Here is a 16,355-nt window from a genome sequence, read left to right on the forward strand (position 1 = left end):
ACTGTAGATGTGTCATCTTTTATGGGTGGATTGTGATTCCTTGTATGTCCATAATCGCAGTAATTTATGTGGACACCTGGTCATGCTTCAGAAGCCAGGACAGTAATTTGCCAGCTTTGCCCTTTCTCTAAAAAATGCTTGACTAAATGATGTATTCGGAAGTAATTCTTCCTCGATTGCTTTTGCTATTATCTTAGAGGGGAGGTCCTCTTAACAACCCTCTCCAAGTGTATTCCCCATGTAACCTGGATAGGTTCCTATCGTTAGTTAGTAGGGTAGTGTCCAGTTGTTTGACAAGATACTTGCCCTGGGATACTGCAGTGACTCATATTACAATGTTCAAGGCATCCAAATCTATTCCAATATCAGTGGCTGTGTTCTAGTTTGATGTAAAATAAATTGTGATTGCAGTGCCCATGGATTTGCTAAATGTCACCCCCCTCAGGGGTTAAACTGGAAATCTCCTGGTAGGTATTTTACCCTATAGCTACCTATGTTATATTAAACATGAGTCTGGGAGTGGTCTGACAGCATCATACCCATGTGACGTGGCACTGCCAGGTATTGCGTATAGGTGTTGCCAAACAGTACAAAGTAAATCATGATGTACATATTATGAAGTTGTGCATAGTATGTGTATTCACTTTTAAGAGAGTGGTATTCTAGGCATATGTATACTAGGTGTAGTGTATTGTAATAAAAGAATGCTGGAACTATTTTGCCTCCCACTGTAAACCGTGGGCCTGTGACAGACCTGTGATGTAAGCGTTGGAGGGATGAGGTGAAGACAGGTTTAGTATCTTGAGATCTAACTAACACACAGCGGGATAAATATTTGTAAAACTATTCCCCATGTGTGGCATATTCATTAAGGAGTGCCTAGATTGGCAGGACACTACAACTGGCAACAAGATAGAGGATCTGGACACTGCACAGAAAACGCTCTTCTAGAGAGTTTGTCGTGGTACCGCAAACTGCTTGTGCATGCCGCAAGTGCTGCAGTCGAAGTGTCCAATCAACACTGGGACAAGTGGAGTCTGAGTGCAATGCCAGCCGGAACAAAATGCTTGAAGATAAAGAAAGAGAAATTGAAAGCGTACATATTGGTGGCCTGCAACTGAATGACATGGATGAAAATAAAAGGTACTTCACCAATCCACAAATTAATGCCATATGCTATAAGGAGTAAAGAACGCTAAAGGTGGATGAAACCAGGTTACAAAACCAGCACACAATGATACTTCATTACAAATGAAATTGTATTCATGTGCTATGAAGCAGAGATTAACCAGGTGGTTGTGAAGAAACATTTAAGCACAAAGCCGACAAAAATCATAACGTTATCTGCTTTCATGAACTAATAGAATGCAAGGTTTATCTACTTACCAAAACCATTAACAAATCACCGTGCAATGATGTGCTGCTGAGTGACCCCAGAAGAAGGGTCTGGGGTGGTACTTGTGGAGCTGCTACATTGAAGAACAGGCCTACCACCAAAGCTGCAACATAGGGGCCCAGAACACCCCCAGACAGCCATCGAATAAAGAGCTCCAATGGAGAGCAAGGGTAAGATCCAAGCGGCAAAAGTTGGCAGGGCTGACCCCACAGCCAACACAACTCAAGGCACTATAAAAGCTCTGCCTGATTAAGTGCCACACAAAGCACCTGAAAGACCACTACTGTCCACCAATCCATAACCATCTGTTGCATTCTAAAAAACCGTCAACTGTATTTCATACGGCTAAAAACCACAATATTGGCAATAGATCGACTGCATGGAGAGAGAGAGACTTTGGAAGATTTCATAGATGAGATGAAAATAAGATTACAAAGTATCAGAGGAACATGGCTGGTGAAGGAGTGAAGGAAGCCATGAAAAAGTTACCACAAGAATGTGAAGTGATGTACGAACAAATCAAAACAACCTTGATTGTAAATTTAATCCAGTGCCAAATGTGGATTATGAAAGATACATATTCAGTCAAGAATGCCAGTGACCAGGTGAAATCATTGATAAATTTGTTCAGAGACTGGATGTTCTGGTAAAGCTCTGTAGATTCAATGAGTTTAACGATGAGGAAGCTACTCTCCTCAGAGAAATCAACGGATGTCTGTCAGATTCCTTTTGACGACAAATGCTGGAGAAAACTCTGAGTTTAGAACAAGTCCTAAATGCCACTTGTGCTGAAGAGTGTGCTAATTGTCAAGCGACTGACATAGAGGCCAGAGGCCCCCAAAGGCCGTCAGTCATTAGCCTAAAAAGTAAGTCAAGTTACAAGGCTGAGGAACACAATGTGATGTCTCCACAGAAAAAAAGAACATGTTACAGATGTTGATGGTCATTTCCACACAAAAGTAAAGGTCCTGCTTTGGAGAAACATGCCTCGGCAGTGGTAAAGTGAACCATTTAGTGATGACGTGCAGGGCAAAAAGAAAAGTAAGTGTGTCACAGTGTGAAGACAAAATGGCCGACGGAATGCTACATCAGTGACTTTCGAGACGCTCCCACAAGGCCAAGCTGTCACACTAACTGAGGCAAATCAGCACCAGAGTAAGGCGATTGTCATCTAAATCATCGACAAAAGTTCCTCAGTATAAGTTTCCAGTGAAAGTGACAATGATGATTGTGCAGTGTTGATGTTTCCTTCACGTGGGACTGTCAAATGTGTGAAAAAACTCAAAGTAAAGAAAAATCAACATGAAGATGCACCAAACAATTTCAAACATTGTCCAAACATCACTGTAAGATAAATGGGTGTTCAACACCATTCATAATTGACAGTGGTGCATTAATAAATATCATGCCTGAGGAGAAGTATCTAGAACTGTCTCTGTTACTACAACTTACTAAGTCAAAGACAAAAGTATACATGTGGACTGCTTTGATGCCTTTAAAAAGACAAGGATCCTTTGTAGCCACAATGAAATACAAGAAAAATATGGTGCAAGCGCTATTTATGTGCTTCAAGGAACAGCTTCAAATGCCTGTTTGCTGAGTTTTAATACTGTTGCTGATATGGGACGGATATATATGTGAACTACAATATGAATGCTCATCATGAAATTGTATGTCGATTTTCTTCACTTTTTCATGGGCTAGGAAACTCAAAATAATTAAAGTAAAGTTACACATTAATTAAGATGTTCGTCCTATTGATCAAAGACACAGATGAATTGCGTTTTACTTGCAAGGCGCTGTTAAATGGATTTCTCCCATTGTCGTAGTGCCCAAAACAGACAATGAAGGAGCTCTACTTGTATGCTTTGACATGTGTCAAGCCAACAAGGCAAATGAGAAATAGAGAATTCCGGGTCCACACATTACTGATTTGATACCTGAACTAAATGGTGCAAAGTTCTCCTCTCGACTCGACTTAAATAAAGGATAGCACCAATTGGAGCTTGAAGAAATATTCGGGTGCATTACAACCTTTTCTACACATATTGGTTTGTTTCGCTATAAGCAATTGAGGTTTGGTGTATCCTCTGCTGGACTACTTTCCCTAGACATCATTCAATGTGTCAGACAGCCAGTATTCATATTTTTAGTAGTAAATACATATAACTATAGTGATGACATATTAGTTTTCAGAGCCACATAGAAAGAACATGACTAGACTCTCATGCAAATATGTCATTTGTTGACCAATGCAAGCTTGACTCTGAATGCAAACAAATGTGAATTCCACAAGAACGGTTTGAAATTCTTTGGTCATGTCTTTTTTATGGGGGTATGAAACTTGATCCAGCAAAAGTGCAAGCATTATCTGCTGAAAATCCCCCCACAAGATATTTCTATGTTACGATCCTTTCTCTGACCGGCCAGTTACTGTTCAAGATTAATTTTGATATGGTCAGTGCACCATTATGAGAACTAACAAAAAATAATCAATTTTTTCATTGGTCACGAGAGTGTGAGAAGAGCTTCCAACACATCAAGCAAGCCATTAAGAATGCCACTGAAATGGCCTACTTTAATCCCAAACTACATAAAGAGGTTGTAGTTAATGCTATTTGGATAACGGCCGAGAATTAGTACCACTAGCCATATCCCAACTCTTCTTAACAAAATAAGAATAAGCCAAACAAGTGTATGGTCTTGAACACCCATCAGTCACCACTCGGAACCGCCCTTCATCATTTGGGGTTCCAGGGACCCACACAACAAACTGCCTGATAACAATCAGAAAAGGGCCTCATAGATGATAAACGGTCCCTCCTGTGGGCAGTGTGGGGTCACTTTTTTGTCAGGAGTAGTTGGTTATATATATATATATATATATATGAGTGGAGTGGCTAATGGGGTAACAAACTAAAGTGCAGTACAGAGAAACTGTGATACCAAAAGATGCGGAAAAAGTGTAGATAAAATTGGTTTAGGAAGCAGAAAACTATTTTTAATCGGATATAGCTTCCAATACCAACATTAAAAATAGCCAAGACAGAGAAAAATTATAAACTGTCTAGTAGTGGAACGTGGTCAACATGTTTCAGCAAATAACGGCCATGTGGCTTTGCTTTCTTCAGGACCTTGTCAAAACGACTACTGCTACTGCACACAAAACCACAATGTGAACAAAATAAAAAGAAACAGTGTTCTAAAGAAGTGAAACAACTCAGATACTGGTATAGAAGTCACCTGGACCTCCTAGGTGTACTCTTCCGTATCTTCTTACAAATTCGGTTGTTCACTAAAAGAGTTAAAAGAATAGCATGAGTATATCACACACAACCTGTCTCCAAACATCCTTGTCTACATTGTAATGAGTAAACTTCATCATTAATAAGGCCTGTGAAATAATGAGGCCGATTGCACTGTATGTACTAGTGTCTCCTAGTTTACACAGAACTTGAAGATTTTCAAATTTCATATAGTACATCTTACCCGATGTGTAAGATGTGCAGACCTCACCCCACCTGGCTGCGGCTCAGGACATAAGTGAAGCACCGCTCTGTTGAGGTGAATAAATGCAAAAAAGATCACTCACCACAAACGTATTATAACACAGCATGGAATTTGCTCAATTTAATAATCTCCGATAAGAAGATGGTGAAAATCACTACCTTCTGTTCATCATGTAAAAAACGTCTATTTATAAGGTACTGCTCCCAAGAGCGTTCTACTACTGCACTTCATGAGATGAAACTGCAAGGATGAACTCAGCATGTTTTTCTATGGCTGAGGTCTGTTATCAAAATCACGTAACCCTCCTCGTTTGCATGGACTTAACCCACTGGGGAGAGTGATATTGTTCTGCCTTTAACGGGTCTTCAAGGACATTCCGCTTATCGTATAGTGAGCCTGAAAAGCACCCGACATCATAGCATCACTAGGAAGAGCAATGTCGTAATAGCTCTACCGATCTTATATCGACACCATAAGTGGAACAGGCCCCCCATGCCTCGCTGTGATCATATAATAGTGTGTCTAAGGCACTTGCACGCTTGAAACTAGTGCGCTAGAATATCAAAAATAACCAAAAATAACCCTACCTCTCCGTTGGTACTTCAACGCGGCATCTGTGCCGTCTGGGGAGGTGGCGCCGGCTCGCCGGGAATGGGTTTAAGTTAGACTGCCTAGGATAGGCCGAGTATCCCACGTGATAGAGAAACGGGCTCCGCGATAGGTCGAATCTACGCCGGCCAAGTACCGAGTGCTGTGATAGGTTGAGCACTCGATACAGTGACCAGTCCCATCGCCTCGTAGTCATGGTGAAGTTAGTAAATACATATCGGCAAGGTACCAGGACGAACCCGACTAGACTCTGCAGTGTTGCGCGCCCCTTTCCAACTGTAGATACCTGACACTGTGCAGCCTTAGTTCACCGGGCAAGAGCAAATATTGCCCCACGGTCAGTGACATTATATTAAGTATATAAAATGTAATGTTACTGATGGCAAATCATGGAGTCATACAAACAGAACCTTAACTAAGGGAAAGACATAGCATCTACTGGCAGAGTTCTAAACTCACAGAGAGGACCAAGGTATGTCATCATTGAGCCCTGTACGGTCGGTGCTAAGTTTCAGCACCCATTTTTGTTCCTTCACCAACAAAAAATTACTCACATTGGTCACATGTGAAGGAATAAACGGTTTCTCTAGAACCGTCCATTGGAAAGAAGTGGGTGAGTGATTTGAGTTAATGAAGTGGGTAGTGAGTTTAGTCGCCTGTCGTTTACAGTTGATGGTACTCCTGTGTTCAGACAGCCTCACCTTGATTTTACGGGTTGTCATCCCTACGTATCTGAGTCCGCTGGGGCAGGTGATCAGATAAATCAGTTTATCACTATTACAGTTGGTGAATTTTGTTTGTCTCCCGGGCCTAGAAGTGCCAATGTCAATTTCAGTGGTTTTAGAAGTCTGTGCACACGATTGACAGGTACCACATGGATGGTGGGCAGACACTGGAGGCAAGTCCCACAGAGTGCCTACTAACCTGGGTGCTTCTTCTCGTGGTCTGGTGTGGACCATCCTGTCCCTTAGATTAGGTCCTCTTTTAAAGGCAAACGGAGGCTGTTGAATAGATTGAGGTCCCGAATTTAAAATAGGCCAACTTGTTGTGTGGGTCCCTGGAACCCCAAATGATGAAGGGCGGTTCCGTGTGGTGACTGATGGGTGTTCAAGACCATACACTTGTTTGGCTTATTCTTATTTTGTTAAGAAGAGTTGGGATATGGCTAGTGGTACTAATTCTCGGCCGTTATCCAAACATTCCATGTTATTATTTTGACCCTCTGGTACTCTTGTTGTTGTAAAGGTTTGGAAGGGCGTGTATCCAGAGCACGGTCATTAAACTAGCCCTAGGGTCCCCCATAATTGTATGTGTTAGAATTGTATTTGAGCAGTCGCATGACTGTGGACCCATACTATGTAGTGTACGGATCTCAATAGGCTGTACGCAATCCACCTCTAATTTGGGTGGGTTTATCTGCTCTCTTAGTGTTAGCACACAGCAGTCTCCTGGGCATCTCTTTGCTCATTCGCTTAAATAACTCCTTCCATCACCCAATCATGGCTGACAGCCATGGCCTTTCGTTTGACGATGAGGACCTACAGTTAGCTTTAGCCGACATTCCCGATTTATTGGACGTTGTACCCGTGGCGGTTGCGACCAATGAAGAGGAATGGGGCAAGCTTCTGGGCCTCAAAAAATCCATGACTAGGACGGCATTACACGGTACCATCATGGCCCAATATCTACGCAATAACTGTGCCCCCACTGGACTTATTGTCACTAATGCCCCGAGGTTATTCCTCAAAGATAAGGAATTTCTAAAGAGCTGGGCATTGATCGCTTGGCGGTGCACAAGAGATTGGTTAATCTTGATTATTAAGACCTCAAAATTGGCAGCAGATGCCATTCTTGTTGAAATTCAAATCACTTAGTCCAAAATTAAAGCCACCCTTTCCAATAAGGTTTTCCAAAAGAATAAAGATGAGTCTGATAAAAGCAATAGTGACTACAAGGAACACACTCTATTTACCAAAATGGAGAAATTCAGGAAAGATTTGGACAAATTTAAATTTGACCGAATGTACCCATATACCAGTGAGTCATATATTCCACCCGTCTTTAATCCAAACAATCAAAAAACCAGTTCAAGTTATGGTACCTCTGGTTCAGATGGCAGCACCTCTGGGAGTGACTCTGACAGCGACCACCAAGCAAGGCATGGTAGAGGTCGCGGAAAGAAAAATTTCAATCAGTCCTGGAGAGGGAATCAACAAAATCAAGGACAACAATGGTGGCCACCAAATCCTTGGCAGTATGGAGGTCCGGTTTTTTTCCCCAACCAACAAGGTCCTTTCCATCCACCGATGGGCCCCTTTCCACCTAACTATCCATCCAATCTCCCTACTAATTTCAACGGACAGCCTTTTTTAGGGCATGGCCACGGCAGATCACGGGGCAGGAGGAGAGGTCACCCTCAAATACAACCTCAAGTACAATTCAGCGCCCCAACAACATCGAGTTCGACCAGGAATCTACGGAGCACGTCAGCCAAGAACAAAGAACAGAACAACACGGAGGGGGCATCGTAATCAACCTGAGTAAACACATTTTGACTCAGACTGAGCAAGCAGCCTTGAACAAAGGACTTGGCTTTGTTCCGACACATCGGAACGAACATTTTGAGACTCGACTAGAACTGGCTAGATTCATCAGGAAAGTGAGATTACACTTCTTTTTCGCTGATAAACAGGGATCAGAACAATACGATCAGGTGACTAACACAGGCTTGAAACAAAAATCGACGTTTAATCCACCTACCCATCTTATGCCGGCCCATGTGTTGGCCTTTGAACAAGCTATTGAACGCGACATAGAGGAAATGTGTAGACAGGACAATAGAATGTTCTGCAACCTCCCAAAAGCCGAACATCAGGCTCTGAAATCATTATCTGCAGACAAATCTATAACTATTAAGCCACCCGACAAGGGTGGGGCCACTGTCCTCCTTGACACAGAGACCTATCGAGCCGAGTGTTTGCGACAACTGAGCGATAGAAGATCATACCGCCTGTTGGATCATGATCCGACTATGGAACTACAAGGAACAATTCGTAACATGACTGAGGAGGCTCTAGCTGAGGGCTGGGTGACCGAGTCCGAGGCTTTGTTCTTAAACACAGAACATCCGGTGACACCTTATTTTTATATTTTACCGAAGGTGCATAAGGAACAACGCCCACCGCCTGGAAGACCGATTATTTCAGGCATTGGTTCGATTCTGGAACCATTGTCGACATTCGTAGACTACTTCTTACGTCCAATGGTCCAGAAGATGCCTACTTACTTGAAAGATACCACCGACGTTTTACGTCTACTGCCAGATCTGGACTTTGATGCCACGACCGACCTTCCGGTCTCATTCGATGTGGAGGCCCTTTATACCTTTATACCGCAGGACGAAACCCTGGAAGTCATCCATTCCCTGCTGGATACCAACGAGATTGACACTATCACACCGGTCCACTTTATTATGGCCTGTGCAACTTTGGCCATGAAAAAGAACTTTTTCAAGTTCGAGGGAAAGACATACTTGCAAGTGTCAGGTACAAGCATGGGGAGCATTTATGCCCCCAGCCTGGCGAATTTGTATGTACATTCCTTCGAGCAAAAACACATCTTGAATGAGTCCAACCCCTACATTGACCAGATAAAAACCTGGAAACGATATATCGATGATATATTGGTGATATGGCGGGGCTCAAGATCTAGCTGCCAGGATTTTCTTGGATGGATGAATAGCAGAAATGCTTTCCTACGTTTCACCATAGAGATTGGTGGAAACAGTTTGGCTTTTCTCGACCTTCTGATCAAGGCCACTGCCAACGGTTTACAGTCTGAACTGTACAGAAAGCCCATGTCTAGGAACTCCCTTTTGATGTACGACAGTCACCATCCCAAGTCGTTACGGGATAATTTGCCGTTTGGGCAATTTTTACGTGTTCAAAGAAACTGCTCCACCAGTCTGGCCTTCAAAGCTCATTCTGCCGCTCTCAATAACCAGCTGGTGGAGAGGAAATACCCTCCACGCCTGATACGCCGTGCTATGAAACGGGCGAGCAACAACAATCGAGCAGCACTACTGGAACCGTCCCCTCCAAAGGAACCCTTGGAAAGGCTCACGTTTGTACATACCTTTGGCACATTATCCAATAACATCAAAAAGGCTGTAAAGAGACGTTGGCCTATTTTAAATTCGGGACCTCAATCTATTCAACAGCCTCTGTTTGCCTTTAAAAGAGGACCTAATCTAAGGGACAGGATGGTCCACACCAGACCACGAGAAGAAGCACCCAGGTTAGTAGGCACTCTGTGGGACTTGCCTCCAGTGTCTGGCCACCATCCATGTGGTACCTGTCAATCGTGTGCACAGACTTCTAAAACCACTGAAATTGACATTGGCACTTCTAGGCCCTGGAGACAAACAAAATTCACCAACTGTAATAGTGATAAACTGATTTATCTGATCACCTGTCCCTGCGGACTCAGATACGTAGGGATGACAACCCGTAAAATCAAGGTGAGGTGTCTGAACACAGGAGTACCATCAACTGTAAACGACAGGCGACTAAACTCACTACCCACTTCATTAACTCAAATCACTCACCCACTTCTTTCCAATGGACGGTTCTAGAGAAACCGTTTATTCCTTCACATGTAACCAATGTGAGTAATTTTTTGTTGGTGAAGGAACAAAAATGGGTGCTGAAACTTAGCACCGACCATACAGGGCTCAATGATGACATACCTTGGTCCTCTCTGTGAGTTTAGAACTCTGCCAGTAGACGCTATGTCTTTCCCTTAGTTAAGGTTCTGTTTGTATGACCCCATGATTTGCCATCAGTAACATTACATTTTATATACTTAATATAATGTCACTGACCGTGGGGCAATATTTGCTCTTGCCCGGTGAACTAAGGCTGCACAGTGTCAGGTATCTACAGTTGGAAAGGGGCGTGCAACACTGCAGAGTCTAGTCGGGTTCGTCCTGGTACCTTGCCGATATGTATTTACTAACTTCACCATGACTACGAGGCACCGCGATGGGACTGGTCACTGTATCGAGTGCTCAACCTATCACAGCACTCGGTACTTGGCCGGCGTAGATTCGACCTATCGCGGAGCCCGTTTCTCTATCACGTGGGATACTCGGCCTATCCTAGGCAGTCTAACTTAAACCCATTCCCGGCGAGCCGGCGCCACCTCCCCAGAGGGCACAGATGCCGCGTTGAAGTACCGATGGAGAGGTAGGGTTATTTTTGGTTATTTTTGATATTCTAGCGCACAAGTTTCAAGCGTGTAAGTGCCTTAGACACACTATTATATGATCACAGCGAGGCATGGGGGGCCTGTTCCACTTATGGTGTCGATATAAGATCGGTAGAGCTATTACGACATTGCTCTTCCTAGTGATGCTATGATGTCGGGTGCTTTTCAGGCTCACTATACGATAAGCGGAATGTCCTTGAAGACCCGTTAAAGGCAGAACAATATCACTCCCCCCAGTGGGTTAAGTCCATGCAAACGAGGAGGGTTACGTGATTTTGATAACAGACCTCAGCCATAGAAAAACATGCTGAGTTCATCCTTGCAGTTTCATCTCATGAAGTGCAGTAGTAGAACGCTCTTGGGAGCAGTACCTTATAAATAGACGTTTTTTTACATGATGAACAGAAGGTAGTGATATTCACCATCTTCTAATCGGAGATTATTAAATTGAGCGAATTCCATGCTGTGTTATAATACGTTTGTGGTGAGTGATCTTTTTTGCATTTATTCACCTCAACAGAGCGGTGCTTCACTTATGTCCTGAGCCGCAGCCAGGTGGGGTGAGGTCTGCACATCTTACACATCGGGTAAGATGTACTATATGAAATTTGAAAATCTTCAAGTTCTGTGTAAACTAGGAGACACTAGTACATACAGTGCAATCGGCCTCATTATTTCACAGGCCTTATTGATGATGAAGTTTACTCATTACAATGTAGACAAGGATGTTTGGAGACAGGTTGTGTGTGATATACTCATGCTATTCTTTTAACTCTTTTAGTGAACAACCGAATTTGTAAGAAGATACGGAAGAGTACACCTAGGAGGTCCAGGTGACTTCTATACCAGTATCTGAGTTGTTTCACTTCTTTAGAACACTGTTTCTTTTTATTTTGTTCACATTGTGGTTTTGTGTGCAGTAGCAGTAGTCGTTTTGACAAGGTCCTGAAGAAAGCAAGGCCACATGGCCGTTATTTGCTGAAACATGTTGACCACGTTCCACTACTAGACAGTTTATAATTTTTCTCTGTCTTGGCTATTTTTAATGTTGGTATTGGAAGCTATATCCGATTAAAAATAGTTTTCTGCTTCCTAAACCAATTTATCTACACTTTTTCCGCATCTTTTGGTATCACAGTTTCTCTGCACGGCACTTTAGTTTGTTACCCCATTAGCCACTCCACTCATATATATATATAACCAACTACTCCTGACAAAAAAGTGACCCCACACTGCCCACAGGACGGACCGTTTATCATCTATGAGGCCCTTTTCTGATTGTTATCAAGAAGTTTGTTGTGTGGGTCCCTGGAACCCCAAATGATGAAGGGCGGTTCCGAGTGGTGACTGATGGGTGTTTAAGACCATACACTTGTTTGGATTATTCTTATTTTGTTAAGAAGAGTTGGGATATGGCTAGTGGTACTAATTCTCGGCCGTTATCCAAACATTCCATGTTATTATTTTGACCCTCTGGTACTCTTGTTGTTGTAAAGGTTTGGAAGGGCGTGTATCCAGAGCACGGTCATTAAACTAGCCCTAGGGTCCCCCATAATTGTATGTGTTAGAATTGTAGTTAATGCTAGCCTTGTCGGGTTGGGCACAATCCTTGCACAGCACAGCACACAGCCAAATGACCAGGGACATATCGTGGCACATGCCAGTAGGAGCCTGTCACAAACATAATTGCTATTTATTTCCTTGGCCCTCTTGAGAATGAACTCCATCTTCTGGTCATTGTCGATGAATACTCCTGTTTCCCTTTGGTGGAAGACCTTTTATCCACTAAACATGAAAAGGTCATTCAAAAACTAGATGGCATCTTTGTGACATGGGGTGTACCTGCATTATTAAGGTCTGACTACGGCCCACCATTCAATAGTCGAGAATGTAAAGAATTTCTAAATCACCTCAATTATAAAGCATGAAAAAAGGACTCCTCTTTGGCCCCATGCCAATGGCCTGGCAAAACAGTTTGAGTACTTGAAAGAAAGCTGTTGAGCATGCTGCATTGGAAAAGATTCTTACGATTGAGCGTTTCTGTGAACCAGTCTTCCAGATATAAATCCAAACACTCCCCCTCTATCTTTTGGAGGCCCACTAGTCTCAGTTTGTTGCAGCATGATCTTCCCTCTGCATCTTCAGCTCTATTTTCTAGTATTTTTAATTAATATAGGAGGTTGTCATCTTTTACCTGTAGTGTGGTCACCTTACTTTCAGTATTCACAACTTGCTTTTTAGCTTGGGACACCCTCTCTGTAATGGCTCACAAGTCTTTCCTTACCAGATTCAGATCTAATTCGGCAACGTCTACTTTGAATTCCTGTGATGTTCTGGTTTCCTTATTAGTCCCAAAGAAATCTGTTTTGTTAGGTTTCGAGTTATCTTGTGGCATTACTTTCTGGCTGTCATCTTCAAGTGTTGATTTGGACTGCGGAATACTTCCCAGCTTTTTCTTTCAACATGAAGAGCACGTTCATCGTAGCCGCAGTTCTACTTGTTTAGTCGACATCCTAAATTTACTGGGCACATTTTGTTATCTTAGGGAACACTTTACAGTCAGATTGTGCTATATACTTAGTGATGCTGCATTATGCCCCAACTTGTTAAGCAACATTTTTCTACCACACATGCTTCCCCTGAGTGAACTCAGGTCCTACTCAAATAGTTCAAGAGGGATTGCTTCCTTATGACTCTATTCTGCCTTGGTGGCCACACAAGGTTGGTATTTCAGTAGTGCATTGGTTGATGATCCCTCATGGCCCAGGTGCCATTTTGTTCCATCTGGTTCTGCACGGGGGGCTTATTCTCACAGTTGATTTTTGGCACATATGTAGCAGGGTGAGTTTCAAAATTGCAACATAGCTTACAGCAGTGATGAGTTCTTTAATGATAGACTTCTCCAGGATAATTGCCCGTGATGCATGGAGCGACAGTCAAACTCTTCTTTATACCATTGTGGCTTGGCCATGGTCCATTGTTATCACCATATTACCCTAAAGTTGTTTTCATAATTGATATACAGAGGCCCCCCAAGATAAACTCATGAATCCAATTGCACTGAAACTTGAGCAAGAGAACTTTCAATTCATTTTCCAGGCAACCTTGGCACTGTATGTATTATTTTAAACAACTTAAAAAGGGAGCTTTTAATGTGAAAAACCTACATGCAGAAAACTTTGGGGAATACGAGACTAATTATAGTATTGTGATGCACTAGTATTTATGAAGCTCTTTCCATACTTCATGCGAGACCTAAAGCTCTTCTCTCTTGCTAAGTCAGTGGCTACTCATTATGCATAATTTATATTTCGCTTCATGGCCATGACCATGTCTCTGAAGCACTCTCATTTTCATCTGTTTCTGGAGCTCCCTTCAGGTACGTGAGTCAAAGCGTGTTGCTTGTAGATTGGCCTGTATGGATAAAACTTAGATGTAGTAAGTGAAAACTGGTGGCAAGCTAGAGATGGTGTGTAGCACCTCACTAGTCTGGGCGTGCACATTTCAGAGAATTTAAGAGATAGCTACTGCCACACATGCATGTACTTTCTGTATGTATGTTAAGATTGTTATACAAAGAGATTAAACCCTAGATAATGCCTGTATAATCCACCTGCCCACAGTTGTGGGAACCAATGGTGAGTCTGCCCAAGGATTTCTGGTTTACTTGCACTATTGCCTTAAGCCACCTAGCCCTTCGTATAATCTATCGTGGTTGTTGTTGATCAATTTCATCAAGAGATCATATGAAGTTTTGTAGACATTGGGTCATGTTTTGGGGACAAGCCAAGTTTTCATCTCTGACCTGAAAATCTACGTGATCGCTGAGCATCCTTATTTTCTTTGGCTGTGTGCTCCATAGTTTGCAGGTTTATACCAAGAAGCATCTTCTGACTGTAAGGAGGGATGAATATTAGTGATTCCAATCTTGATCTGAGCTTTCTCCTTTAGGTGTATACTTGGAATGTGTTTTGGAGAAAAACAAGTTTAGTGCAGCAGATTGTCTTGTAGGCAATGCAGAGCACTTTGAAGGATATCTTTTATGTTGCAGGTAACCAGTTTAAGGCTTTTAGAGCAGTGGTGATGCAGTTATGTCTCTTCAGGCATAAAACGTGTTCAGCAACACTTTGTAACCCCTATGTTGAGTGCATAGCAATAGTCTAGGTACTAGGGCAGTTGAGGCTTAGATCGTATGGGAATAGCCATGATAGGGAAACATCCTTCATAATGTTCTCATGAAGATAAAGGCACATTTGGTCAGATTTTTCACCTATCTTACAAGTGAGCTTGGAGTCCATGACCACCCTTAGGTACTGCTAGGCGAAGACCCAGTGTCTTTTGGACTGACTGTTGTTGCATCATATGTTTTCCATGTTCTACTGGTTAAGATTTTAGTATTTTAAGGAATTTGTTTCAGATAGTTTTGTAATATCCATGTGTTGCCTGTTTGTAGGCATTTAATCAATCCTGATTTCACAAGGTCAGATGATCTTGCCAGTTTAAGAATACTATGTGCGTCGTCAATGTAGTTGTAACCATTGAGTTTAAAGGAGTTTATAACCTCAGGGAGGGGGCAAGTATGCATTGAGTAAGAGAAGTGCAATCGAGAGAATGGGCTGATAGGTATGAAGTTAGAGGTACAATTTAAGTTCTGCCTGTGGGGTAGAACCGAAACCATTTTAGAGCTGTAGTCTATATTCCGGTATCCTATAGTCCTTTGAGTAGGAGTTTAAGGGCCACAGTCTCTAAAGCTGGGGCGACATCTGGTAGACTGAGTGTGGCCTCTGCATTAGTCCAGCTGTGTTCTAGAGATCAAATATAAGTGGGAATTATAGACAATTTGAAAGAGAAAACCCCACTCCCCACTAATAACCACCCTATGATTCAAGAAAGAGCCTTAAGCAACCCTAAATCATTCTGAACATATGTTCCTTAGTTATTTGGTTGATATGTTGGTAGAGAGCCTTGTAATCCCTTTAAAGAGATCAGCTTTGCTCTCATTTTCTTAATTAATCCATTCCAGTTTTGGGAGCATTTTTGATGTACTACTTTGTTTGATAAAAGTGGAGTTTGAAGAAGTACTAAACAGTTCTGGGCTTTATATTTTTGCAGTCAGAATTGATAGAAAACACTCTTCAGTGCTATGCTATGCAGCATTCCCCCAAGAGATTATCTCCAGTTCCTATGACAGCAAGGAGACCCTCCATGGAGATGGCATCAGTACTACAGCTAAGTCATTCATCGCACAAGCCTATATCTTTAGTAGACAGGTAATGTATTATTCAACTGTTTCCTTGATTGGTGTGCAATGTAATCTATCTTTAAGTTTAAAAAAATGTCTCCAGACCTTTAAAATCAACAGATTTGTGTTCTATTATCATGCCATAGTTTCAGTGGGCCCCATTGCGAGGTTGCTGGCTATTGGAGGGGATAATACCAGACCAGTAGTTACCAATGTTGACTGTTTCCTCTCGTCCAGTTACTGGCCATCAAGAATTTTCAAACCCAGAATGTGAAATAAGATACGGGACACAGAATTACCATGTCCAGTACCACATGTGATTCCGAGTCC

General features: G+C 42.4%; 1 protein-coding gene across 1 annotated transcript in view; it reads left to right on the plus strand.

Annotated features, from left to right (window-relative positions):
• LOC144828117 (band 4.1-like protein 4B) overlaps positions 1–16,057 on the plus strand; it is a 568,471-nt gene extending 552,414 nt beyond the window's left edge. The window contains exon 10 of the mRNA XM_078686237.1: positions 15,896–16,057. Within this exon, the coding sequence (XP_078542363.1) occupies positions 15,896–16,057 (162 nt within the window). The remainder of the gene's footprint in view (positions 1–15,895) is intronic.
• Positions 16,058–16,355: the final 298 nt, after the last annotated feature.

Source organism: Lissotriton helveticus, chromosome 4_1 (assembly GCF_964261635.1).
Source record: "Lissotriton helveticus chromosome 4_1, aLisHel1.1, whole genome shotgun sequence".
In the NCBI taxonomy this organism is placed as follows: domain Eukaryota; kingdom Metazoa; phylum Chordata; class Amphibia; order Caudata; family Salamandridae; genus Lissotriton; species Lissotriton helveticus.